The sequence below is a fragment of the Podarcis liolepis genome, assembly GCF_965112155.1.
Source record: "Podarcis liolepis genome assembly, chromosome: 3".
Classification (NCBI taxonomy): Eukaryota; Metazoa; Chordata; class Lepidosauria; order Squamata; family Lacertidae; genus Podarcis; species Podarcis liolepis.
Genome location: NC_139557.1, coordinates 78,895,218 through 78,923,064, shown reverse-complemented (window position 1 = coordinate 78,923,064; position 27,847 = coordinate 78,895,218). Strand labels below are relative to the sequence as shown.

The window sequence follows — 27,847 nt, the reverse complement described above, 5'->3', positions numbered from 1 at the left end:
GCTGAAAATGTAAACTTTTTTTCAATTACTGGGCTGATAATTTTTTATTTACTTTAGTTAATATAATTCAGTTATATACAGTACCCATGAGGTGATTGTTGAAACTGGCATTGAGTTTTGGAAAATTGGACACCATAGTGGTTGGCCACTGTGGGAACAGGATGGTGGACTAGATAGGCCATTGGCTTGATCCAGCAGGCTTTTCTTATGTTCTTAATCTTTCCTAGTACTTTCCCCAACACATGCGAAAGAAATCCACCCCCAATACTAATGAAATGCAGATGCCAGCTTTGGAGAGACCGTGTTGAGACTATTTTGTCCTTGGAGAAAATGGATTACATTTTGGCTGCTCAGCTGTTATAGTCCTGTGGCAGAGGCGGATTTCAGGCAGTGCGACTGGCGCCAAGCCTAGGTGGTGTTGCAGGACACTACAACTATGATGTAGTGAACTGAGCAGAACAGAAGGTGAGAGGCAGGAGAGCACTGAATGTTGGCCTCACACAGGGCGCCACTGAAATTTGAAAGACCAAAGTCTGCCCTGCCTAAGGCTGCTCGGGCATTCTCCTGTGGCTGCTTTTAAGTTAACAAATTAGCTGCAACCAGACAATTCATGTCACTTTTAATTTTGCCTTCAAACACCTCAGAGAAGCAGAACGACAGGGGTCTCCCTCCTACTTGTATTCCCCAAATCTACACCCAGTCCAAGAGAGTCATGAGCCAGTCATCTCAAGGAAGAGAGTTGGATGCTTGTAGCTGTCACTTTAAGTGAAGAACTTAAATCCTCACTCAATGCCTCTAACTAAGCTCTAAGCTGAGAAGATCTGGAGGCTGCCTGGAGACCACAGACAGAGACAATGCCACCCACCCACCCACCTGCAGGGCTCCTGCCTACACCTTGAAGTCATCACCATGGTTCCCTCTTCTCATTCCATCAGTGGCACCAGAAACAGCTTATGAGGACCAGCATGGGCTGCAGGCTGCCGTAGCCTCATGTGCTGCCTCTCTCTCAGCTCCAGTGCTGATATTATTACTGTAAGTGAAGGTCGGCCCTATTTTTGACACCTATGTCTCCTTCTGGCTCAAGAGAAGACCTCCCACACCTTTGTACACATACACATTTCTGGCCAGGAATATTTGGGAACAGAAAACAAATGTTGACCTCTCTGATAGGAGCAAGACGGAACAGAACATTAAATTAAAATCTTCAAGAGATATAGCATATACATATACAATTTTAAAGCCTTTACCTTTACTGGCACTAATTGTCTGAAGGACCATTTCAGCAGCTCCTCGATCATGCAGTCTTGCTTGCTGGTACAGGAGCTTTTGCTTTTCCATTTCTTTTTCCTAAACATAAATCCCAGCCATTTAACTTAAGTTCACATTGTACCTTTTATGTAGGTATGAGCTCTATAGCAACTTTAGTCTAATACAGTATATGCAATACTGTATATCCAACATCTCTTTTACAGACTTCCGATCTCCTTGCTCTTTTTTTCGTATGGTAGAAATTTAGCGCCAGGTTTTTCAGTGAAGAATTGTCTCAACTGGAAATAATTAGGCTAGAATTCATATACCTGAGTTTGTATACTGTCTTGTCACAAAAACGTTGTTTTTGTGCTGCAATTTTCACATTATGTTAAAATATTATCTAGTTTGAGTCTCTTATTAAAGTTCAGTTCATCTCTCTTACAATTCAAACTCACGCAATATGATAAAAGAATATGTTATATATTCAGTGACTATTTTAGAAGATGCATAATTTAGGGAGATGTGTCAATTTCAAGTAAGGTGACAAGAGGATAAGCTTTGGTTCACCTTTAAATTTTACAATTTTGATGTGCTATAGATGGATGGGCATTGACTGATCTTTACTTTGAATAAATCTCAAACTCTAAAAAGGATAATAACTCAAAAGCAAGAAGGCAGAGCTAAATCTAGATAGCTTTTAGCTTTCAGCTTTCATGTAATAAATGGGAGAATGCTGGAAAAAATTGAATTATAGTGAAAAGTTGAAGTTGCATAGAGCCCTATAACTGGGAATCCGTCCAAAGGTCCAGGTTAATGGAGCATGACACTATTAAGTCATATAACATCAAAAACCACCACATTATGTAGGACCTAAAAGCAGTTGCAGCAGATGTAGTCAGTTTTGCTACCATAAACAAAAGCAAAAAGAAAGAAAAAAAGTAGACACTGGAAGACAGAAGAGGCTTAAACAATTTAAAGCTCTGGATATATTCAACATCAAAAATCTAAATATTTAGGTGGGGGAGAAAATGTATTTAATAACAGTTAAAGGGGGAAATCCTTAACTCAAAAGTTCTAATTTTATGCACACTTGATCGGGAATGAACAACAGTAAACTTTATTTTCAACTAAACACGATGATGAATGGACTGTGTCAGTTATTTTGTTACCAGAGAATTCTTACATGTGCTGCTGCTGCTCTGTAATCATAATGTGAAAATAAAATGCATAACTATATTATTCTCTTCCTATGGCTGAAACTTCTCAAGCGTTATAAGAAATCTAAATAAAGCACAGATTAGGAAAAGTGGAATATATGGCAGCGCTGCATCCCACTGCGGCCACTGGAGTTTGAAAAGTTTGCATTTTTGTTTAAACCTCTTCCTATGAGGGGAGAAACAAAAACAAAGACACACACAACCAAGACATGACAACGACACCGTTTCAATGAAGCTGCAATACAATATTTTGACTCAAAAGTCTTCTGAATATTTTTTCTACATTCCATTTTTTAGACCCAACCATCTTTTTCTGTCCATTCCACAGGAAAAAATCACTTATCCATTTTTGCCATCATCTTAGAAACAATAACAACAACAGCAGCACATTAGCATGAGGGCTCTCTCCTTTCAGCTGAAGGAGAGTTGAGTGGCAGTAATTTTGTATTATTTCACCAGGAAAGTCATTTCCAATAGCAAGTGGTAGCAGCGAGAACAAAATCCAAAAAGTTATTAGATATCACTATCTAATTTTTCCCTTTAAAGAGCAATTGAGCCTACACAAATCCATTTTATTTGTGAAGAGGCAGGAAAATAAATCAGCTTGGAAAGAGGGGGGGGGGCGACAATTCAGAACACAAAAAGAAAGTGATTTGAAGAAAAGAAACATTATTGCATACTTTAACACAGAACACAAATATACAGCTATGTGACATATGTAATACAATCTTGTTCCTGCTGAATGTCTTCTCCCACTTGAAACAATACTATTAAATGTGTCATTATAGATTAATTTCACAAGTAGTTATGTGTATAATGGCTCAACAGTTAGTAAGTTGCACATGTTCTGGAGAGATGCATGCAAGATCACTGAGAGGGTGAGGTATGGGGCGGCTGCAGCCCCAGACTCCCAACTTCCATTAAAATAAGTTCATCTCCGGCTGCTTTAGAACAAAAGCTTTAAAACAAAATGTGAAAGCACCGTTTGAAGCAATTACTTTGTGATATATGAGCCTTTTCTCACTTTCATTGTTTTAAACCAATGAATGTAGTAGAGGTTTTTTTAAAAAATTTATCCATAATAGTAAATAGTGAAGTTATGATTCAGACCCACGGCAAAGTGAACCACATTTACGTAAGATGTTAATAGTCAAGAAATTCCAGAAGAATTTATTTCAGAATCCCAGATTGTTTACGTCACAGGTACTATGCTAAAAGTAATGTGTTAGGAATGAAATTTTATCCTTTCACCTACAAGCAGATGAAATGACTGAAACTTTAAGACAGTGGCAACCCTATCACTGAGATCGCTGGATCATCTGGATTTTTTGGATCCACAAAACCCCTCCATTTTGGGTCGCTTACCATGGTAGTGGTAGTGACTTCTCTCTCTCCCTCTCTCTCTCTCTCTCTCTCTCTCTCTCTCATATACACACACCCCGTTCCACTATTTTTCCTCTACAGAATGCCATCAGAATGTGTCTAGTGTGTCCATGAATCACTGCAGAGGCATTCTGAGGAGGAAACAGGGTAGCAACTAGACTTCTGCTTCTTCCACCAAAGCCAGTGCTAGCAGCCCTTAAACAGTTTTTAAAGGACAGAGAGAAGCCACTACCAACATGGGAATTGCAGTGGCAAATCTGAAGGGACCCAGTTTCAGCTGAGACCCAGAAAAACCAAGATCTCACATCCCAGAGCCCACTAAGTAAAGCAGAGGGCTTAAAGGCTCTTTCTGCAAACAGTTTTCTTGCAGCAGAAAGCATACCCTCCACCTTACATACCGTCTGCATAATCTTCTCAGAGCCATCTCATGAGATCTCAGACAGCTCCCAGCTTATGAGATCTTGGACAGCAAAGGTGGTTCAGGAGTTATGATTTTGTGCAAAGAACGTAACCCTTGCATAAGTTGAGGGTGCACTGTATTACAGATATGAAATACTCTAGATAAGCACAGTAACTTGGAAAATATGCTATGATGTTTTGCCCAGGGAAACAAGTATTGAAAGCAAATGGTTTGTGGCAATTGTCAAGTAATAAATAGAGTGTATCATGCAAATAAATGTTGTTATATTTCTTTACAGCCTAATAATTCTGCAGTTGCACTCAGCTGAATTAAAAATGATCTATCTAAACTGACATGCACACAAAAACATATTGCAGCTGTTTCGTGAAGTCTCAAGCAACTGTAAACAGAACAATGTATCAGCACCACAGTGAATCAATCAGGGTTGTGCAAAAGCCAGCACCAATGGAAAAACTTGTGGTTTCTTTTCTAATACAATACTCTTCCACTAGAAAAAAACGACTTCAAAAAAGGACTATCACAGGCAAGTGAAAAGCTATTGTTGGATCCTAGCCACAGAATATTAAAAGAATTTGTTAGATGCACATAAAAGCGATAATGGGAAATTATTGAAGTATTGTAGTATTGTAAGTGAAATGAAGGGACATCAAAGAAGAGCTAGTTGAACCACCCTCAAGTATTAATGTGGTGTTATTGTTTGGGCGGAGGGGGCCCTAAACCCTAGACAGGATTTTGACTATTTGGAGTATTGAAGGTAAGACTGCAGGCCAGTAGAAAAATACAGGGTAAATTTCCTTTCCAAGCCAATGCCTCACCTGGGATAGAGGTGTTAATATGAGGAATTCTTGGGCCTGGGAAGACAAAGGTTGCCAAGGTAATACGGGGTGTGAGAGGGGTGATGGGGAAAGTGTGTCTTCAGCAAGGTGTGCTGGGAAGAAGGGAGAACAGAGAGAGATCCACCTTGGGCAGGCTGGCTGAAGGCAAGCTGGGTGAGATGCCTTGGACTGGAATCCTGTGGGGAACAAGTCCCTCTTGAGACCATGCTGTAAAATACCAACTCCATCTAAACTCAGGAGTAACAATGTGAATAAACCATATTTCTTACAGCTACGACAGCCTCCACCACGTCTTCAATTCTCCAAAGAAGCAGAGATCCTAGCTGAGGGTCAAGACCCCTGGAATCCCATGCATGGCTTGGCAGGGACAATATAGCAATATAATGTGGCAGTAATTGGTAGGATATGACTATATATAAATTAGTAATCCTATGCAAAATAACCTAGCATAAAGCAAGACAGTGTAAATTAAGCCAACAAAGTTGTACCAGATTCACACACCATTCAGTAGTGAGGCTGCTGGTGCTCTGCCTCAGCGTAGCAGAGGGAAAGCAAGCTCTTAAAATAGTGTTCTATGCTGGGTTGACAGGTCACATGACAGAACTGAAGAGTCCACAACTGTTAGCTTCAGTATTGCTATAGCCGTGAATGCTCCCAGAGCATCAATTGATCCAAGTGGAGTGTTTCAATATGTGCGTTATGTGGAACAAGGTTGCTGCTGGAGAAAGAGGAATTCATCTCTCTATGGTGATGACAATAGAGGATGTGCTACCCATTTGTTGCAACTGTCTCCTCTTGAAAGAGATTATTAAAAGAAATAAGCTCGTCCATATTCACACAGGAGTATGAATGAAAATGCTTCAAGGTTTGAGTTAAAGAGACTTAGCCATTTAGAGGGATTGTTGATCAGTCAGCATTTACTTTAAATGCTTTAAAACCCTCTATCTCACAAAATTTGTATAACAATGAGATGCCAACCAAGTGAAGTGAATAGAGCAATCCTGAATTACAGCTAAGGTTTATCATTTACTATCCAATCCTTTGAAATGGACATAACAACCAATACCTTAGGTTCTTTAGTATAGGATGAAAAGAATTAGTGAGGTTAATTTTCCTAACCTATTGAGGGTAAATATGAAGACTGTATTATACGCGGACAGGATTAGAGGCAAAAAGACTAATCATGACTAATACAAAGGGTGACTTCAAATATTGAAACATCTGTCAGATAAAGGGATTGTCAATGCCGAAGACTGATGAGTTCAATAGAAATGGCAGTATCTCTTTGAACAGCGCTTCTGATAATATGTTGACAGTTCATTAACATCACTGTCATTTGTCAAGTACTAGGAGACTTGTACAACGTGGGTGGCGCTGTGGGTTAAATCACAGAGCCTAGGGCTTGCCGACCAGAAGGTCGGCAGTTCGAATCCCTGCAACAGGGTGAGCTCCCGTTGCTCAGTCCCTGCTCCTGCCAACCTAGCAGTTCGAAAGCACGTCAAAGTGCAAGTAGATAAATAGATACCACTCTGGCAGGAAGGTAAATGGCTTTTCCATGCACTGCTCTGGTTCGCCAGAAGCGGCTTAGTCATGCTGGCTACATGACCCGGAAGCTGTCCGCTGGCTCCCTCAGCCAATAAAGCGAGATGAGTGCCGCAACCCCAGAGTCGTCCGCAACTGGACCTAATGGTCAGGGGTCCCCTTGACCTTGACCTTTAGGAGACAGCAGTTTGCATGGCTTACATTGAGTTAGTATATGACTACAGGATTTCTCTCACTTTGGCTTGTTTGCTGGCATGGAACAAGAATGGGTTCTTGTCCAAAAGTCTTCTTTTATTAGAAATATAAAATTTGAAGTCAAACTTTTTTAAAAGTCTGCCACTATTTATAAAGTAAAATTAAACATTTTATAATCAGTGTTTGACAAGACTCTGTATTTCATTGTTTACCCTAGTATATTCGTTCATCGACTATGGCACAGTACACCAGGGTAAATAGTAACATAAGGTCGTTATATAGCAAATTATCAGTACATTCTCTGACACACATGATGCCAAGTAATATTTTAATCCCAATAAACAACCAAATAGACGGCTATCAATTAGAAATGGAAATATTCTCTTATTGATCAGTCTCTGTTCAGCTTTCACAATCATAAATTGCACTGTGGTCAAGAGTACTTAGTCCACAAACTATATTTTGAAGATGACAGAAAATAAATGAAAAGTTGCTTCATTTGCCATGGGTTTTTTTGTATGGCATACCTAATATAGTTTATTATGCTAATTCTTACAATAGAAATTGTAGAAAGCATTGAATTTGTTATAAAAAAAAAGAGCATGTGTCACTCTTGGAACTGAAAAGATTCAGTAATGTATGAAAGCATCCTTAGAGAGCTTGTCCAAGATGTTGGGTCTAACAAAACTAAATACCACAAAATTAGACCCACATAAATACACACACATTATTTTACCTTGCTGCGTTGGGATCCTGTGACCTTAGGGAAAGGCGAGGATAAGAAGTGAAATAGCAATAAGAAAAAAGTGTCCAAAGTACTCCAATGATAACTGATCAACCAAATATATATTTCATAAAAGAACTATCCCTTGCTTCCACGTCTTTGCAGGCAACTTAAAACAGAAAAACTAAAACAAGGAAGAAAAGTCTGAATCTACTTTATGCAGTTATTCAGTTAATCCTTTTCCTCTACACAACAACTTTTCTTTTCAAAATTAGAATGAGATATTAAAATTTTCCTAACAATAGCATTAATGACTTCCAAATGTGCACAGTGACAGATACAAAAGCTGATTAATCTATTTTTTTCCCTTTTCTTGGTCACTGGCAGTTTCTTTAATTCAACCATAATTCTGCTGGATGCATCTTGCTAGGATACTCTAGAAAGATATTCTGCAAAAAGTACTTTAAAATATGTAAAAAAAATTACTAAGATTTATCACAGACATATAAAAGACTGAAATAAACTAGTTAACAGAAACAAACAAATGTAGTTCATGGACAACAATGATTAGTAATAGTGAACAAGGATGATGGGAGAAGACAGGGAGAGGGAGACGACAAAAAACAACAGTTCTACATCAAAACAATATTTAATGTGTTTTTCACAGCCTCTGTAAACTATTTCTATTTTACTGCTGGAGAAAGAGGAATACAAAAAGCTTTTCTCCTACATTTACCTAAAAAATCTAACAGTGCATGAATCATCACATGTAATCACTTTCTGATAGTGGTCAGCATTTATTTATTTTTAAGTATATGTCCACCATATCCATTGGGCAACATTCCAAGTGCTCCTTGCATGTTGTCTTCTATGAAGGAGAATGACCCATGAACAAACAGATTCCTTACTGAGTGCCTAAGAACATTCCTTTGAATATATATATATATATATATATATATATATATATATATATATATATGGGAAGCCCCTGAATATGAGCATTTCGGAGGTGGGAACTGTGCAATCTGATCTCTTTATTTTCAATTAAATAAATAACACTTTTTACTATATTCAATTTCAATTAATGGCCCTTATCACATGTGCTGTAAACTATATACATCACTAAATACTTTTACATATCAAAACAAAAATGCTTCATGAACTTTCTTAATGCAGGTAGGAAATATTTTTTCTTAAAAAAACCTACATACTAACACTTGTAACATATCTACCTCCAGGACCTTTATTGGATGTCAATAATATCCTCTGTATCTCTAACATGTGAGATAACAATATCCCTTAGATTTTTAATAACTCAGTTAATTGTAGTTTTTGACTTATCACGCTGACTCGTCTCCCAAGTTTGCATGAGAAAACTACCCAAGTTCTATTTTTTTTAAAATGCAGTGTTTCAATGATAAAGCATTTCAAGAAGATTGTTGCCCCCTGAAATAATTTATCCCTACCCTTCTGTGTGCAAGATAGGATATAACACCAGTTGAGTCTTGAGAAACACATTGATTTTGATTGTTGGCTGACAATAGCCTGGTTAATCTGTGAAATTATACACTGGTAATGAATAGAGACATAGAATCATGTAGAGGCGAAGACAAATTAAACAGGAACAAAAAAATTGCTAAGTGGCAAGGAAATCCTAGAGGATTGTGGTGAGTAAAATCCCACAGGGTTTGGTTGTGTCCTGCCAGTTGCTCCTATTCAGCATGTAAATAGGATTCTCTGGAAAATATATTGCAGAAATGTAGAATCCAGGGTCATTAGTATGATAGTGAGTGACACCTCTTCAGCCTAGGGCTCTGACTCTCTATTAATTATCTTGCCATAATGGGGTACTGATGTAGGAGAGGTGACTGCTGCTGAAACCAGACCAAAATAATGGTGAGCTCAGAGACTTTAGAAGAACAGGCAATTCTTAGCCTTGAGGTTCTCCTAGATCAGCCACTTTCTTAGAAACATTGCAGTGAAATTATGAGGATGTTACTTCTTATGAGAAGATCAAGGAACAATTCCTGTGAAACTTTGTACTTGGGCATGAACACCAAAGTACAAAATATGTGAGTGGCATATCCCTTTGTACATTACCTCCATTCCTGCTTAAAATGCATGTATAGCAGTAGGGTCCCTGTGCATATTTGTTTAAAGAGAGGAGAATGGGACTAATATGAGATGCAGGCACCATTCACATTTCAATCATCCTCCATGTGTTTTGACATTGGGTACAAAATGTCTTGCAGGGACCACCTCTCCTGGCTACCTTTTCCAGCATCTTTCTATCCACAGGAGTAGAGGAAACATTCACCCTCCACAAAAGAAGGAAGGGAAATTCACTTTATTTTGGGGTGGCAGAAGAAAGTTGAAGCAACAGGAGGGTTTTGTAAGGAAAGCCAAATCCTGTCCTTCCAACTGAAAACTTCATAGAACTTGAAGGGGCCTAACTTTAGTAATAAAATCTACAAGCAACTACCTTTGCTGGTACTTGGAGCTTTTGGATTATGCAGATTACAGCAACACACCTCATAATGGGCACTTACAGGAAGGAAGATACTGGAAACAGACTGCAACTGTGCAGCTACATCTTCACTGATCTTCTCTTGCCTTTTGAGCACTATTCTATGTGCTGATCTTGGCCTAGAAAACATTTTACATGCTGCATCTAACAGACATGATGGTACATCTTCTACCTAATATCAAGCTACAATCTCTAGGATCATGTTTTAAGATTGCTTGTATGCATTTGGAGAGCAAAGGGCACTGTGTTTTGTCTATTTACAACTTTTGCAAAGAATACTTTCCAAATGGCTACATTTTAAATGTGGAACAACATTCCCATCAAAGCCCTCACTAGTGTATTTTGAAAGCAGTGTAAAATCTGATAATTAGATTTTGCTTTTAGTGGTGTGGTATTCAAACAGATAAAATGGAAGGATAGTTTTGCTATGTCTAAAGGTCATTAAATATAGAAAACCATGAACCAAAAAATGCTAGTTAGATGTTATGAAATAATGTACAATATAAAACGTAAGATGTAAACAATAATAACAATCTTACTTCAAAACTCTTGACTTCCTCTTCATTATCATCATCTTCTTCATGGCAGCTCTGAAACCACGTGAAAAGAACACCATACTTACAAACGAACTTTTAAAGTCAAATTCTCTTGTTTTACTGAGAAAAATCTCCTACTTAAAAAAATGTGCTAAGTACATACTGTGCAAAGCCCAAAGTCACACAAGTGGCCTTCCCTGCACTAAATGGTTTGCCCCTTCCTATTTTATTCCCTGAAGTCTTCTATGTTTCATGTAATATGCTCTGGAGAGTCCCCAACCCCTTGGAGCAGCGGGAAGAAAAAGAAAGGGAATCCCCATTGTGCAGTACTCAACAACTGGGTCTATTAAAGTGCTTGTGTGTGTTTATAGTGATGAGCAAACTACCTTGGGCTCAGTTTTTAACAGAACTCAGCCAACATATATATTTTACTCAAAGAAATTATACCAGCTGCATAACAGAGTCTGATCCCTACCCCAAGACCCTCCAAATACCATTTCCTTTTAGCCCTTTACCTGCCTGTGGCTTTCAGATGCCCTGGGAAAATTGCATTTCTCAAAGCTCCTAGCATATTGCAAACATTGGAGTGAGAGACACTTATCCCTCCCAACCTGATACTGTAACCAGTAAATGGTGGGTGGGATGAGTCAGATTAAAACCTGAGTTAGAAAAGGATATGGGGAATCATATGGGGAATGCTTTTCAAGGTAAGCATTGCAAGTCAACAAGGTTTGTATTTAAAGTCAAACATTTACAAAACTTGACACCGCTACTAGAGATTGGGTGAAAAAAATGAAGAAAATACCTTTGCCATTATATCAGCATATGCCATATAAAGATAATCTTCTTCCAGTTTACTGTAGTGTAATAAAATAAAGAATAAATGGTTACTGTTTATCATAAAAGAGACAATTGTTACATACCCATGAAGGGTGCTCAACGTGACATCAGGTAGCAGTTACTCCTAGTGGTGCAGGCCGAACAGATCATTGTCCAACTTTGACAAGGCTTCTGATGTTTTGCTGTGTCTACAGCCAGTTCTATGGTGGCAAGCCACCTTGGCCGTGAGTCCTGGAAGACCTGCTTCCTGCCTTGCAAGCCTGTTTTCGTCTGGCCTGGCAAGACAGGGCCCTGACTGTCTCTAGCTGCAGAAGCTGAGACTACTTAACAGACTCTTAACAGATTCACTATTGTTTAGTGAATTTTGGTGGGGTGAGAGGTGTTTGTTGCTGTTACTGAAAAGTGGCAAACAAATAAAAAATTCCCTCACATTATTTTGCCTGTTCTCCTAGAATATGGTTTTCAGCAAATGAAATATAAACAAACAAGGTCCTAAGGACAATCGTAATACCAAAATATTCAGTTAGTAATTGTTTTGTGCTTGTACTTCAGTAACAGAAGAAAAGACAGAAGAAAACAGAAGAAAAGTTTCCTGCTTGGCAGGGGGTTGGACTCGATGGCCCTTGTGGTCTCTTCCAACTCTATGATTCTATGATATCAACATCTTTCAAAATTCAACTTTGCTCAACTTTAGCTAAAACATTTTAGTTGAAATAGCTATAGCCTTTTCTCTCTTAGTGATGAGTATTTTTTTAAGAAAGAGATATAGATGAATTCAAAATTAATTAGTATTCATATTTCACAATCCCATTTAAAATCCTAGGAGGGAAATAACTGAAGAACAATTAAAACACTATGTGTTATATCCAACCAAGACATACTCAGAGCACACCCGCTGAAATCAATGGATCATGGCTAGTCCAGTGATTTCATTGGGTCTACTCCAATACTGATTTAGTACAATACAATTCTATGAACTGGCCCTAATTTATTTACATTTAGCCCATTACTATTTCCAAGTGAACTAAAAATGCAGATCTGGAGATAAAGCAATTAATGAAAAATCATAAATATCCTCCCTCTCCCATCACTCTCACCATTTTTCAGTTAATGCTGTTCGACTGAACAGTAAAATAAGCTGGTGCAAAGGATCAACTCTCTTAATACATTCATCTTCTTCTGGTGGTTCTTCTCCAGGTTTCTATTAAAAAATATGAAAACATCAAGATTTTAAATAATTGATAACTTGTAAATGTGTTTATGTAGAAGTCTTATTCATATGGCATCAAATTTACTTCCATATAATTGGACTTAAATGAGGGGTGCTTGAGGAATTTGTTCTTTTCAATATGAGCTGAACTAATCTACATGCCTCAGACTAATGTGTGGATCAGAACTCAGTTGTCCAAAGACTTTCCCCTTTCCCAAATATTATGTCAAAGCTCTTGACAAAAGAAACCACATCAAACTATGCAGTGTCTTTTTTTCTTTAAAAAATGTTTAGGGATACTCTCATTTTCCTACTCATATTGAAATACTGCCCCTCAATGAGGCCAAACTTAGATCCACAAAATTTTTAGGGGTATGCGTTGCGTACCCCTGTATCCCCCCAGAAAAAAAGCACTGAAACTATGTTTTAAAATAGCATGTTACACCGTCTGCTAGCTATAAGAACCTGTGAGTCCCTCTGCACAAGAGTCACCAATAGGATTTTTAAATGACTTTGCTATGGTCTCTTGAGAGTCTAAACGTAATCACATTGGCTAAAGAATTTCTAATGCCAACTGATGTCCATAAAAGAAATAACCACAGCCTCATGTCTGGTTGAAATAATTTTTATCTGAAAATCACATTGCTGCTTGCTCATCACAGCTCCAAGCATGGAACTGGGGATGTGACTACATTATCTTCCCCCACATTTCCTTCACTGCCTCCAGTTTCCTGCCTCTCTGGATCTTACTTGCTGAAGCAGGTATTTTAGTCCAGCTGTTCAAAGTTCCTTTGCAGGGCTCCCTCTTGCCTGCTTTCCTGACTGTTTCCACTTGATCCAGGAGTTTCAATGTGCCCTAGAGTTAGGGACTGGGAAAGGTATATTTTGCTCCCTATCCTAAGAATATGGTTGATCAGGCCAATGGCCCAACAAATCTAGCAGCCTGTTTCACAGTGGCCAAGCAGATGTCTGCAGGAAACCAGCAAGAAAGACCAGAGCACAAGAACACTCGCCCCTCCTTTTGCTTCCAGCAATTGGCGGCATATTCCCTGACGTTGCCACCTCTTGGAACCGCCATGCTGTGCCCAGCAATTGCCCTCAACATCAACAAAAGGTTTTAAATGCCATGAACTGCAAACATACTGCTAAATCTTCTATCAGTGTGTCTTCAAAGTAGTGGTCTTCTGTTTCCACCCACGACTTGTCATATCCTTGAAGAAAGAGATTGACAGCTCGATGCCTGAAAAAGAAAAGGGAAAGTAGTGTGTATGTATGTGTATATGACCATTCCATATTAGTCTAAAATTTTGAACATACCGAATAAGCAAAATAAATAACTACAACTGGTGAACAATTTAAAAAAGAGGTCTTTGTTGTTCATTCCATAAAGCTTATTAGGAATTAACTGAGGATTCATTGACTATAAGCATGATCTGAAACTACATGTCACCTTTCCTCCCTTCTATAAAGTATTGACTATAAGAAGATATAGATAGATAGATAGATAGATAGATAGATAGATAGATAGATAGATTAGATAGATAGATAGATGATAGATAGATGTGTGTGTGTGTTTCATATTTTGTGGAATGTGATCCAATTTTGAAACTGATTTCTGATATTATAGTTTTCATTCTCATTGCATTACATTGTACACTGCTTAGAGAGTATTGTGATTAAACATTATATACATTGTCTAAATCGGTAAATAAAGTAAGAAGCCTGTACTCTACGTGGGGCTGCCCTTGAAACTGACCCAGAAACTCCAGCAGGTGCAGAATGCCGCGGCGAGACTCTTTACATGGTCCTCACCACAGGATCACATTCACCCAGTGCTATACCAGCTGCACTGGCTCCTGGTGGAGTACAGGATCAGGTTTAAGGTGCTGTTTTTTAACGTTTAAAGCCCTATACGGCCTAGGGCCCTCATACCTACGGGACTGCCTCCTCTGGTATGCCCCACTGACCTTACAGTCTGCAAACAACAACACTCTGAAGATCCCGGGTCCCAGGGAAATTAGACTGGCCTCAACCAGAGCCAGGGCCTTTTCGGTCATGGTCCCAGCCTGGTGGAACGCTCTCTCACAAGAGACTAGGGCCATGCGGGATTTGACATCTTTCTGCAGGGCCTGCAAGACAGAGCTGTTCTGCCAGGCCTTTGGCCAGAGTGCAGTCTGACCTATTTTCCTTTTTATAAGAACAAGCATGAAGGGGGCCTCCCAGGCTGTTCACAGGTCCTTATATGATCAGTGAAAGCAGTTGGTCCTGGCAAGTATTAACCGCTCTCAATCTTAACCTGATAACTGCCATTTGTCCAGATTTTAATTTGTCTGAATTAATTTTAAGATGTATTTTAATTAATTGGTGCCTGTTTTTGTGTATACTGTGTTATTTATATGATGTTAGCCGCTCTGAGCCCAGCTCTGGCCGGGGAGGGCAGGGTTCAACTAAAAATTATCATTATTATTATTATGTTTCTTTTTGCAAAGTACAAGCAGAGAAGCCAATAAGGCTTGCAGAGCCTGACTGGGAGCCGCTATGATTGGTCTGATCACCCACAATAATTTTTAAAGGAAATGTATAGTCAACCTGCTAGGCATTTTTAAAGTTAACCATCTTAGTTTCTTGTTCAATTGTATTCCCTCATTCACCCCTCCCCTCCTAGTTAGCAATATACCTAGGTGGACAGCAATATAATATACACAAATCTTCATGATCACACGCACCGTGGAAGATTATATAGTGGTGCCATTCTGAAGCAAGCCACCACCGCTCTTTTTCTCTGTTTAGATAGAAGTTTATGCCATACTGCTTTTTTTGATCTCTGAGGATGCTCAACCTATAGCACACATAGAAACAGAAAACAGAAATTAAACACCTCTTCTAGACTGTTGCTTCATTAAAAAAAAATAATTAAAACCTCATAACAGTTTCAGGCCAAAAATACTATGCTGAAGTATGGTGTTAGCTTCTTATTGGTTCATCTAAAATGCCCTAAGCCTAGAACACAGTGTCCCCCCCCCCCCGCCAAATTATCCCCAGTTAGGACATCTTGCTCTATTGGTTTTTAAAATGTTAAGAAATATTATATGCAATACTATGCATATAATTTGCTTAGTATGTGCAATAACCAAATGCATATATATGCAATATATGCAATAACCAAATGTTATATAAATGGCAAAATGAAAACTTTTAAAAAAGGTTTTGGTCATCCCCATTCAAACCTTTACCAGAATATTATGGCCACAATCTGGAAAATTAAGCCCCCAGCAAGTCTTTGAAAACATGTTTCTTGAACAACCGCTCCCCTGTTGCCCCACAGGAAACTGCTTTTAAAAATTAGATTTCAGAAGTCATTTGTGATACAGCATGCAAGTCTGCTGTCCAAAGGAAAACAAAGCAGATGTTCCACAGGAAACATGGAAGATTTTGGATATGCTTAAAGTTATCTGGAATATAGCTTACTACTTCTAGTAGTGGTGGTAGATGAAGGGACTAGCAGGGGAAAAGCTTTTCTTTTTAACTTCCCCACTTCTAATTTGAAAAATAAATAGTTCAGAAAACATTTAAACTACCCGTGGCATACTTGTTTATTTTGTAAGAAAGATCAAGACCATTAAAACGAATTTAATGTTAATTGGAGTTAAATAGAATTAGCTAAAACATAAAATATAAAGAAGGTTACAAATGTTACGTACATTGGTCACCACAGATTTACTTGGGAAACAATATTGGTCTTTATAGTTAATCAAAAGATAGTACTTCAAATCACATGCTGGTGAGGTCCCTTTTAAATTAAAGAACAGATCTCTGATAAAAGAGACAAATTTACCCAATTACCATGGGGAGGGGGGAAACACATAAGGATCATACTGTGAATACGGAAACTTAATTAGTCAGGCAAAGAAATCAAAGCACCCTTTGGAGGTAATTGTGTATTACAACTGTGTATTACAAAACAACTCTCAGTGCAGAATAAACAAATGTGGAACAAGCATGTTATGAGAACGGGCATTTAAAAATGTGATTTAAAATGTAAGTTAAAAGACAAAAATAAATTCATGGGTAAATAAAACTATTAATAGGTAAAGCTAACATAATTAGCTATATGAAAAGACACTCCATACTTCCCCTTTTGAAAAATTTTCTGCCCCGACTAGGGAATTTCTGGAAGTAATAATAAAAAGGAAAGTAATAGATGAAGCAAAAAATGAAAGACCAAAACGATGTACTTTATGTCACATATAGATAAAAGAAAGCTTTGGAGAAAAGTGGAAAACATCAAGACTTGATGGCTTTTGATTTAGGGCCAAACAACACACAAAGTCAAACATGTCACCTGGAACTGTGTGAATATTTTTAAAAGTGTACACAGCAGTCATTTTGGGAACCAATCAGGATCGCAGTAACATTTCCTCGTGCACTGTGTAGTCTCATGAACAACTCCAAAGCTGCTAATTGGCAAGGGAGGGAAGCTCTATTATTGTGTCAGTGGCATGTTTCAGAACATAACTGCAAAAAAAACAGCCTAACTGGGAGCATTAAATCAAGTTGACTTTATTCTGGTGGTATGTGCTGTTAAATTGTTAATCTCCTACTCATGGGCAGCATGGAAGTTTTAAATGAAAGCTAAAGAAAATCATTGAGTTATGCCAGCAAATACTGTGGATCTCTGTATTGAAAATACTTATGTATGCACTTCCTAGTTGTTTTTCTGTAAAATACACATTCTGAACAAAATAGATTCATGTGTCCATAATATTTTCTCACTGTACTATTTCTTACTGTACTACTGTGGTAGGAATCCCAGATTCCCAAATTGTCACAATGCTACAAAAAGTATATTTGAAAGCCGTACTTGAGAGCCTTTTAAAAACAGACTTTAAGAATATTAAAATATATATCTAACCTGTTCCAGATGAAAAAGTACACTAGCTATATCCAGGACCCTTTCCACCGTCTTCTCTGGATCTGAAGTAACTTCAGTCCTGTTTGGTAGATCTTTGTAAAGAGCAACCTGCCACCTAATGGCGGGATCTTCAAGCTGTAGTAAAAAGGGATTTTATGAAGAATGTAAGCATTAAAAATAAGTATCAACTTGTGATGACCAATATAAACCATTCTTCTAACCAGAACTAGCCTACATGGGTTGCCAAGACTCCCTTGTCAAGTCTTATCCAATTTTTTCTCCAGAATTACTAACCCTGGGCAAATCATCAAGTAGCAAGATACAGCCTACAGCAGGGGACAATTTATATAACTTACACCTCCGAGACTAATACATGGACCAAAATATAGCTATCCCTTCGGATTTCACACTTTTCCAAATTTTGTGATAGAGTTATTGGCTCAAAAAAGTACCGAAAGGCTTAAAAGCACATTTTAGAATAATATATTTTTAGAAATCTCAGTTAAAATACATATTTAAATATTTTTACGATAAAATACATATTGGAAGTACAGATAGACACACACACACTGCAGATTAATGTGGAAACGGTGTGGACAAGTGCAAAACTGACATGAACTGGACCAATCCATCCATCCCTACCTCCAGATGTTGTTGAATGACAACTCCCATCATTCCTAACCACTGTTCATGTTGGTCGGGGCTAATGAGACTTTGAATTCAACAACATCTGGAGAACCACAGGTTCCCCACCCTTCTCAAAGGGAATAACATTGCCTCCTCACTGGAGGACAACCAAAAAGCTGTTTTAACTTTCTAGTCCTTTACCTTGAAAGTTCCAGCTGCTACCATGATAGCAAGATAGATAATGAGTTTCAGTGGTCCCTTGGTTAAGGGCAGATCATAAATAGCATTATAAAACTTCTTAAACTAGGCCAGTACTATTTCAAAGCAGGAGTATCTACCTTATTGAATACAGCAGGGCTTAGTTCTGAATAAACATTCATAGGACCACGCACAATGATGCAAGAAGTGGCAAAAAAAAAAATAGGACCCCTGAACATTAGGTCCAGTCGTGGCCAACTCTGGGGTTGCGGCGCTCATCTCACTTTATTGGCCAAGGGAGCTGGCATACAGCTTCCAGGTCATGTGGCCAGCATGACTAAGCCGCTTCTGGCGAACCAGAGCAGTGTACAGAAAAGCCGTTTACCTTCCCGCCGGAGCGGTACCTATTTATCTACTTGCACTTTGACGTGCTTTCCGACTGCTAGGTTGGCAGGAGCAGGAACTGAGCAACGGGAGCTCACCCTGTTGCGGGGATTTGAACCGCTGACCTTCTGATCAGCAAGTCCTAGGCTCTGTGGTTTAACCCACAGTGCCACCCACAAAGTGGCAAGTGAACAGCAAATAACAAATAAGAGCCAGATGCCGGCATGAATGAGGCCACAACTTAATTGTCACAGAAAGAAGAGATCTGGTGTAGGCATGGATTGAATGATCAAGCAGCCTGTAGGTTACTCTCTTGTACATAAGCTTGCAAACATAAAATACAATATTTCCCCCAACCATGCCTCTAATCTACTCCTCATCGCTGTCATGCAGATACCAAGCAGTCAATATCTCCATTATCTCAAAGACAGAACTTTTCAGTAGCTTAACAGTTCCAACTGCTGTAGGATAATTAGCCTTCCAAATATACAATATGATTTATTGTACTTTTATTGTATATTCCTTTCATATTTATATATTGTTCACTGCTCTGAGGAGCTTTGGAGCAAAAAGTGGTGGGCGGGTGTCTGTGCATGTATATTAGGATTATTCATTAATTTATATACTGCTTAATACCAAGATGGCTTTTAAGACATACCTAAGAATCATTTAAAAATATGTCTATTGTATATTACAGTGATTCAGAAATGGTTCTGCACAGCAGTAGCATGGTGTGGAGGCATTAAAATAAAAAAGCTCTCCATCCGTCATGTAGATTGCAGAGTTCCTATGCAAGGCCCAGTTGCTTCCAAAAATATGCAGTAGTTTCATAGAAACTTTCCAGTTGAGGGTGTAATACCTCTTACATATGTAAGCAACTCTTACATATTACAGCTGCTTCAAAGAGCTGCTGCCACACAAAAGTGCTTCCAGCAGATGAGTGAAACTTTGCAAAGGTTAATTGCCACTAAGCCAGTAGCATACTACTCCAAACAAACCACAATGTGAAGCCAAAGTCTGTTTGAGTGCAAACATCACAATCCCTGGTTCACAAGTAACACCAAGTCAAGGACAGTGATTTGTTGCTCCTTCTAACATTAGGGAAGAAGCAAAGCAGAAGTAATCTGTGAGTACACTCTATAAGTAGAAAACTAAACTGGATATTCCTAAACTATGTGCTTTAACCTAAAAGGCCATTAAAACAGCTACACAAAAGAGTGTTAGTTACTATGAAACAGGGCAAAGCATGAGATATTTGACTCTTTAAAAAAAACAAACTCAACTACATAGATGGTATCCTGAACACCATACAGAATATGCAAGGGTGACCAAGATGCAATACTTTAAAATTACCTTGCCCTGTAAGTGAAGGTTATTACGTATAATATCTCGAACTTCATCTTCTGTGTCTTTCTGCCAAGAAAATATACATATTATAAATAGGTTCATTTTCTTACAAGCATGCAGTTCTGAAAATACTATGTAACAGCTTGTATTTGCCAGTAGTCAAAACAGAACAGGTTATATTCTGAATGGTGGTGGTAAGACAGTATATGGTATATTAGATTGTAGTTTATTCTGTTACTAATATCTGCCTTCGGTGTGGGTGGCAATTGCCCTGTTAACTGTGGAAACAACTGTAGTTTTGCATGTGTTTCCTTTGAGTATGGTGTGCAGAAGACCTCCAGTGCTTTTGCAAAACATTTAAAAAGAATACTTTGGGGGGGGAATCCAGTCCTCACTCATCCAAGTCATTTATAAAGATGTCAAACAACAAAGGCCCCAGAACAAAACCTTGCAGCACCCCACTTGTCACTTTTCCCCCAGGATGATGAGGAACCATTAAAGGGGGGCTAGTTGAAAACTGTGGTATTTGTTTCATATCCCTGCTTCATTAAACTTTGCAGTGCAGCCCTACATATATTAAAAAAGTGGTCCCCGCTCTATGCATCTTGTCTGCAGTATCCAAATCCTGTTTAGTGATGGTAAAACCACATCATTTTTATGTGGTCAATTTATGAAGTGGGTGAGTGAGTGATGCAGCTGTGATGGGGCATGGCTGGCTCCTTCCCATAAGTAAGCCCCATTCAGTGCAAAGGAACCTCCTGCGCCCCTTTGCTGCAACCTTGCCTCTAGCATGCAGGTGCCCCATGCTACTGGGAAATGTGGCAGCTACCAACACACCTGAAAGCAAGAAGCAAGCAAAGTTGAAAAGCAGGGAGAGAGGATGGATTTGGGGCTTCCTCGGTCATGCACTCCTACTCACTGAGAAGCTACACTGAGTGCAAAGGCACTTTCTTTCAGGTAAATCGGCCCAGAAAGGAGAGGAAGTTGTGCTTGGAAATGGACAGAAGCTTAAAGAAAATGAGGCAGGGGGGTGGTAAAGACGACACGATCTGGTTCTGGGCACTGCAGAGAAATCTGAGACAAAGTAAGAAACCACATATGCCAAACACACCTCGCAGGATAAAGCATTTTCCCTATAGAAATAATTATGAAGAATGGCAGGTATTGAAAAATATATAGGACAAGTAAGAGGGAACACATCACCTCTCTGCCAACCTAGATATAAAAGCAGATCTGTATAGTTAACCTACCATACTTAATCTGTTTTTTGCCAGTGCAATTAGTTCTTGGTCACCAGGGGCACAAATATTTAGCCCAACAGGCAGAAGTCTTTTTAAAGCTGCCACAATAAGGGAAGTCTGTGTTGAATAACGATCGCCTTTCCGCTTCATTTTTTTCCTTTCCTGATCAGAAACAGCTGCCTGCAATATATAAGAAGAAATCATTTTCAAGTTGTAAAAAGAACAATTGGTCTAACCTGAAGTGTAGTTTTGAGAGTGGGGCGTCCTATCCAATGGATGGAATGGATGTTCACCCTGTTGTGAGACACTAGACAGGAGCAAAGACTTGTGGGAAGTAGGCTGGACTCCCTCAGTTTTCTGGATTTGCCAAGCCAAGTACTGATAGAGTCCATAAAGAGAAAGAAAATACCTGCCTGCTTCCCCCTTCTGGAAATTTCTATAATAAAATCTCTAAATTGCTAAGTATCTGAATGGCAAGGAAACACAACACAAGGAATGTGACAAACTAGCACTCAGGTTGGAGCATATTCCTCCCAATAGTGTATAGCAGAGCACCCTAGGGTTGGGTCCATTGGATACAATGCCCCACTCTCAAAACTACACTTCAGGTAAGTCCAGCTGTTATTTTTAGTTTGTGGGACGTCATATCCAATGGAATGGGACATACCACAGCTGAGTCACCAATTCAGGCAGGTCCCATCTCTGCAATACACTGACTATAATACATGTTGGAGCACCGTAGGACCCAAGGCTGCCTGAGCTGAGGACAGCTGGTCCAATTTGTAATGTCTGGTAAAGGTGGAAGATGCCAACCAGGTAGAAGAAGAAGAGTTTGGATTTGATATCCCGCCTTTCACTCCCCTTCAGGAGTCTCAAAGCGGCTAACAATCTCCTTTCCCTTCCTCCCCCACAACAAACACTCTGTGAGGTGAGTGAGGCTGAGAGACTTCAAAGAAGTGTGACTGGCCCAAGGTCACCCAGCAGCTGCATGTGGAGGAGCGGAGACGCGAACCCGGTTCCCCAGATTACGAGACTACCGCTCTTAACCACTGCACCACACTGGTAGCTGCCCTACAAATGTCCAACATGCGCCAAAACATGAGATGGATGGGGTAATTTAAGGGAATGATAAGCCAAGAAAATACAGGCTCTAATCCATCTCGCTAAGGTTGCTTTGGAAACTTTAACCCCTAAGGTAGATGAGTGAAAGGATACAAATATAGAGTCATTATTTTGGAAGGATTTTATATAATATAAGTAGACTTTGAGAGCTCTGTGCATGTCCAGGGAGTGCCAGGCTTGCGCCTTAGGATGTTTTGGATGTGGACAGAAAGTTGGGAGAATCAGTTCTTGTTGGACGTGGCACTTTCAAAAGGAAGGAATGGTCTGAACGTAGCACCATCTTATCCTTGTAGAAAATACAAAGATGTTTAGGTGTAGAAAGGGCTGAAAACTCTGACACTCTGCATGCCAAAGTGATTAACACCAAAAAGAGAACTTTGAAAGAAAGGATAAGGGAAATCTAAAGAAAAGGGGGGCTTCGTTGTTGTTGTTGTTGTTTAGTCGTTTAGTCGTGTCCGACTCTTCATGACCCCATGGACCAGAGCACACCAGGCACGTCTGTCTTCCACTGTCTCCCGCAGTTTGGTCAGACTCATGTTTGTAGCTTCGAGAACACTGTCCAACCATCTCGTCCTCTGTCGTCCCCTTCTCCTTGTGCCCTCAATCTTTACCAACATCAGGCTCTTTTCCAGAGTCTTCTCTTCTCATGAGGTGGCCAAAGGGGGGGGGGGGGCCTTCAGAAACTAGTAAAAAACTTAGCTGAGTCAGGAGAGCCGGGAGGAACATACTGTCTGCATCTAGACAGGAGAAAAAACTTCCCACAAGTCTTTGTTCCTGTCTAGTGTCTTGCAACAGAGTGAACACCCATTCCGTTCCATTGGATATAACGCTCCATGAAATAAAATACAAAAACAGTCACCTATTCAATATAGTTGACCCCCAAAAAGGGGGCACGGGAGGAAAGATTATAATACAACGAAAACCAAGACTCTAAATGGAATCTGGACTAATTTTTATCATTCAAGCATTTGTTTTAAAAAGATGATGGAAACAAAGGAAGCAACAAGATTATCACAATAAATCCTACACTACTCCATCGTAAACATGAGTAGTCTGGCAAGTTTTCAATATTTGCCACACTTGCAAGGAAAAGGCAGATGAGCATTATGAGCAAATGTGTAATTTGGAGAAAGTTGGACTTGATTATTAATCACTTAGAGGTTTTATTACTATTAAGCAGTCTATACATTTTGTAAAATAAAGAAACAAATGGAAAAACACTTTCCAAACTAGAGGAGTTTGCTTCCAAGCTATACCAATCCAAAATTCTTATTCATCTCTAAACAAAGTATTCTTAGAAAATCTGGTAATGGTATAAAGAATGTATATGAAATGTAAAAGATTATTAATTCCAAAATTGTTATATGTTGAGAAAATTCCATACAACTTCTGTAGTTTTATATACCTTGGACATCTTGGACTTTGTATCAGTAATAAGGAAAGACATGTTGTTGATTTCATTCTGCACAACGAAATTTTGTTCTTCCCTTTTAAAATTCTGAAATTGTATAAAGAATATTTTGTTAAGTACACAAATTAGAAATCAGAAGACACCCTCAATCCTTCTTACTAGTATGTGGAAGAATCAACCCACAATCCCTGGTTTAGAGTAATGTCTGAATGAAGGACTGTTTTGCTCCAAACAAACATAAAGCCAAGGTTTGTTCTTACTTTACCAATCATAGTTTGAGGAAATCAAACCATAGCCTTGTTTTGGATATAATTCTGAACAAGGGGTTGTGGTTTGAGTCCTCCATGCACCAGGGAGGAGGAGTGAAACAGCCAGGTGGTTCATCATGAATGCATCTGTTAGCTATGGTTAACCACAATATCAAAACTGGGTCCTTCAAACCTTACTTCAGGACCTGAATAAAGTTTATCTTAGTCATCAAGACCTGTATAAAGTTTATCTTAGTCATTAGATTCAATTTATAATATAGTAAATTAGGCATTTAAATATAGTATAACTAACCTTTATCAGTGAACAACCGTCGTCATTAGAGATTGAACTAAATGTAGGTGCACAAATAAATATTTGCAGAATCCACAAATAAATATGACAGTGGAGATACAATACAAGCCTAATACAAATGAACTTTTTGTAACATTTTAAAATGTGGAAAATGCTATATATTGTATACTCTGTTCTCTTTTCCTAACAATCCTGATAGGGCATGGTTGCTTCCATCTTAAGTGCCTCCACTGAGAAGTTTGGGCTTTAATTCAGGTCATATGCCTTTTTATTCACTGAATGACATCACTGAATTAATGCAAACATCTGCTAGGAAATAAATGCACACTCACACATTCACTAAGGAATTGTATAAAACTGCCACCAGCTAAACAAGGTGTGGACTTTTCAGAAACGACACCTTCCACAATCTCTTTAAAATTATTCCTTGTTTAATGTCTGCACAAAACCTTCTCTCTCAACCTTTTGGTTCCTGTCATATTGTCTCTCTTTCCATATCCCCTACAACGATGGGCATTCTATCTGTTTTGCTACAAACAAAAATAATGCATTTACATGGGATTTTGACCAGTAAATGAATACATCAGCGACCATACGAAACAGGTCCTCTGCCTCTGGATTAGGTTCTTTTAGCCACTTTGCTCTGAAATTAAACAAAGAAAAATGTTTTTCATCACTTTTATTATTCCAGATAAAGCAGTTTACAAATTTTTCATAGAGCATTTAGCAAAGTCTGCATTTATCTTAACTTTCTAGACTAGAGATTGTACTTCCCCACCTGTTCTCTCCACTATTCATTTCTGATAAAGAGTGAGGAGTCTGGTTGTGTAATCATTCTGGCAGAGAAGAGATTACAACTTGTGGATCACAGACTCGCAGAACCCCAAAATACTGCTTTGAGGTGTGTGTTTTTCCATCAAACTGTGCATAAATTTAATGAAATAAATAAATGAATAGATTTATAAGCCATGTACCTGTTGTAGTCCACAAATCTAATCAACAATGGGTAGAAGGCATAAAGGTCCCGTGCCAATATTGTAAACTCATCTAGGATGAGGAGTTCTGCCTCTGACATATCTCCCCGGCCTTCTGCTCTTAAATGTTCTTCATCGGATATAACCATTGCAGCTTTTTTCTTCAGTTTCTCCATCAGTGGCAGAAAATGCGTTTTCAGGAGCTGAGGCTTCACTTTGCTTATGATAGGCTGAGAAAACACTATGTAAGGAATTCATTAATTTTATAGCATACTAATATATGAAACTATACTAAAAGATGTTGCATTCCCATAGTAGGCATATTATACTCCAGTGACTACTCTCTTCCTCCAAACATCTATTTCATTGTCAGGGTCCTGGTTCAGTTCAAAGGCATGCAAACCTAGAATCACCTACTGAATTCTGTTCAATTCCAGCTATATCCAGTATTTTGCAAATTCTTGTCAATTCTTTGTTCCTATCACTAGAACTACTTACACTGTCTGATAATTTAGAATACCACAGCCTCTTGTCCTTGCTGGTCTTTTCCATTTAACACTCTTCAATCAATTAGAAATCTGTCTGCTGAAATAATCTATATTTACATTTCTCAATTTCTTATTTCTTTTTAATGTATTCTTGTTCGGCTTAAAATCCAGAATAGTATTAAGTATTTGCATAGCAATGGAATCCAAGCAAAAATAAATTAAATCATTCATATTATTTTTCTTTCATTTTACCTGCTAATTTCTTCATCCAGGCTCCCTCATCTATGCCCAAATTATTATGTATGATTTTCAGTATATTTCCTAGAAGGGTATTCATATGCTCTGAAGTCAAAGCTGTGCAGCACATTTCACTATTGTCAGGGTTGCTTTCTGGTCCATGCTCCCACCAGTGTGACATGTAGCTACAGAGCATAGGCAGTACAACTTCCATTACATGAGGCATTTGTGTGTAGCGAATGCCAGATTCAGCTAATTCCACAATTTCTTCCATTAGCTTCTCCAGAGAAGGAATGTTTGGAGAAAGTTCTTCTACACTGTTTGGTAAGCTAAGACCTAAAAGAAATAATATCGGTAACAATTAAAAAAAAACTTACTTGACACCAATAGTGAACAAACTCTTATATTTATCCTGATCAGATTTTTCCTTTCATACATCACTAGTATTTTAGTTAAGACAAAAATACACTTTTATCCACATTACGAAGAGATGTGATTTAATATCCATTATTATTAACATCACTTAATGGTTCTTTGTTCTAATAAGTGGTTTATAATTTTTGTTAAATATGCAAATAATATTATTTACCTTAATGCAATCTAAAAGTGAATAATCAAAATGAATTGAAAGCATATATTTGAAACCTTTGTTCAAGCAACCCTCCAAGCCATGAGAACAAACCATATTTTTTAGTGTTCCTCCCTCTTCCTATTCCTTCACTCACACATATGGCTTCATTAAATAATGTCTTACTTCATCAAAACATCAAATCATCAAACCATTACAATTACAAAATTGTAATTTGGGATCAAACTGTAACTTGCAATTCATATTTGGAAGCCTCACTCATCAGTTCAGATAATAGCTAAGTTGTCTTTAGATCAATCAAATCTCCTTATGAGTGAGAGGGGAAGATAAGAGGGAGGGGGAGGATTGTGATGGAGCCTAGATTTCAAGAACCTCTGGTGCATATTTATAATGAGCTTTCACAACTATGAATTTATCACCCATGAGATCTAAAGCAGGAAATAATGATGGTTTGTTTAAAACAAGGTTAGCCTCAAATCATGGTTTATTAAACTGGTTTATTAAAAAAAAAACCAGTTTGTTGAAATAACAATTTAGAGTTCATATATCAACTACTGTTAATCAAAAACTAAAGTAAAAGCTTCTACTCTTCTCCTTATGCCAAAGAAGTGAGGTGTCAAGTGAGCCCAAGGCCTGCTGCAGTTCATTCTCATCACAATAAACCATGGTTTATCATGACATTTGAACTACCAATGTATCAACCATATTAACAAGAAGTCACCTTGATTTCAATTGAAAACTCTGAGCTTTCCTCTCAACTCCATATTGTCCACTGAAGACAATATGCCTTTAGAAGTTTAGGCACTCGCCAAGGAACTAAGCAAATATGAAAAAGCAACAGGCATTAACACGTAAGAAGGTCACAAATTGAAAGGCATCTACATAAGCAGTGGTGTCTGGATAATTTATGAAATTTACATTGGAAGCCATTTTTTGTACCTGTTCTATCTCTTGTAGTCTTGGTGTTGTAAATAGAATGTGTGTTGTGATGGTTCAGATGCGTTTCTAAGAATGCCACAGGAAAGGCACCAGCAAAAGCAGCTAGGCATTCGCCTAAAGCTGAGCGCTGCCTGC

The 27,847-nt window shown here is 38.5% G+C and overlaps 1 protein-coding gene across 19 annotated transcripts in view; it reads right to left on the bottom strand.

The window, feature by feature from the left end:
* Positions 1–27,847, bottom strand: part of RYR2 (ryanodine receptor 2) — a 243,937-nt gene that overhangs the window by 38,735 nt on the left and 177,355 nt on the right. For 9 of the 19 annotated variants that reach the window (XM_083496695.1, XM_083496706.1, XM_083496699.1 and 6 more), the window contains 16 exons: positions 27,713–27,843; positions 26,200–26,520; positions 25,460–25,700; positions 25,041–25,128; positions 23,919–24,011; positions 21,401–21,571; positions 20,157–20,216; positions 17,595–17,729; positions 16,818–16,852; positions 15,409–15,522; positions 13,826–13,922; positions 12,570–12,673; positions 11,438–11,489; positions 10,636–10,686; positions 7,582–7,605; positions 1,248–1,347 (listed from right to left, as the gene is read on the bottom strand). In XM_083496695.1, the coding sequence (XP_083352821.1) occupies positions 1,248–1,347; positions 7,582–7,605; positions 10,636–10,686; positions 11,438–11,489; positions 12,570–12,673; positions 13,826–13,922; positions 15,409–15,522; positions 16,818–16,852; positions 17,595–17,729; positions 20,157–20,216; positions 21,401–21,571; positions 23,919–24,011; positions 25,041–25,128; positions 25,460–25,700; positions 26,200–26,520; positions 27,713–27,843 (1,817 nt within the window). The remainder of the gene's footprint in view (positions 1–1,247; positions 1,348–7,581; positions 7,606–10,635; positions 10,687–11,437; positions 11,490–12,569; positions 12,674–13,825; positions 13,923–15,408; positions 15,523–16,817; positions 16,853–17,594; positions 17,730–20,156; positions 20,217–21,400; positions 21,572–23,918; positions 24,012–25,040; positions 25,129–25,459; positions 25,701–26,199; positions 26,521–27,712; positions 27,844–27,847) is intronic. The other 10 variants (XM_083496711.1, XM_083496713.1, XM_083496697.1 and 7 more) reach the window with 3 other exon arrangements.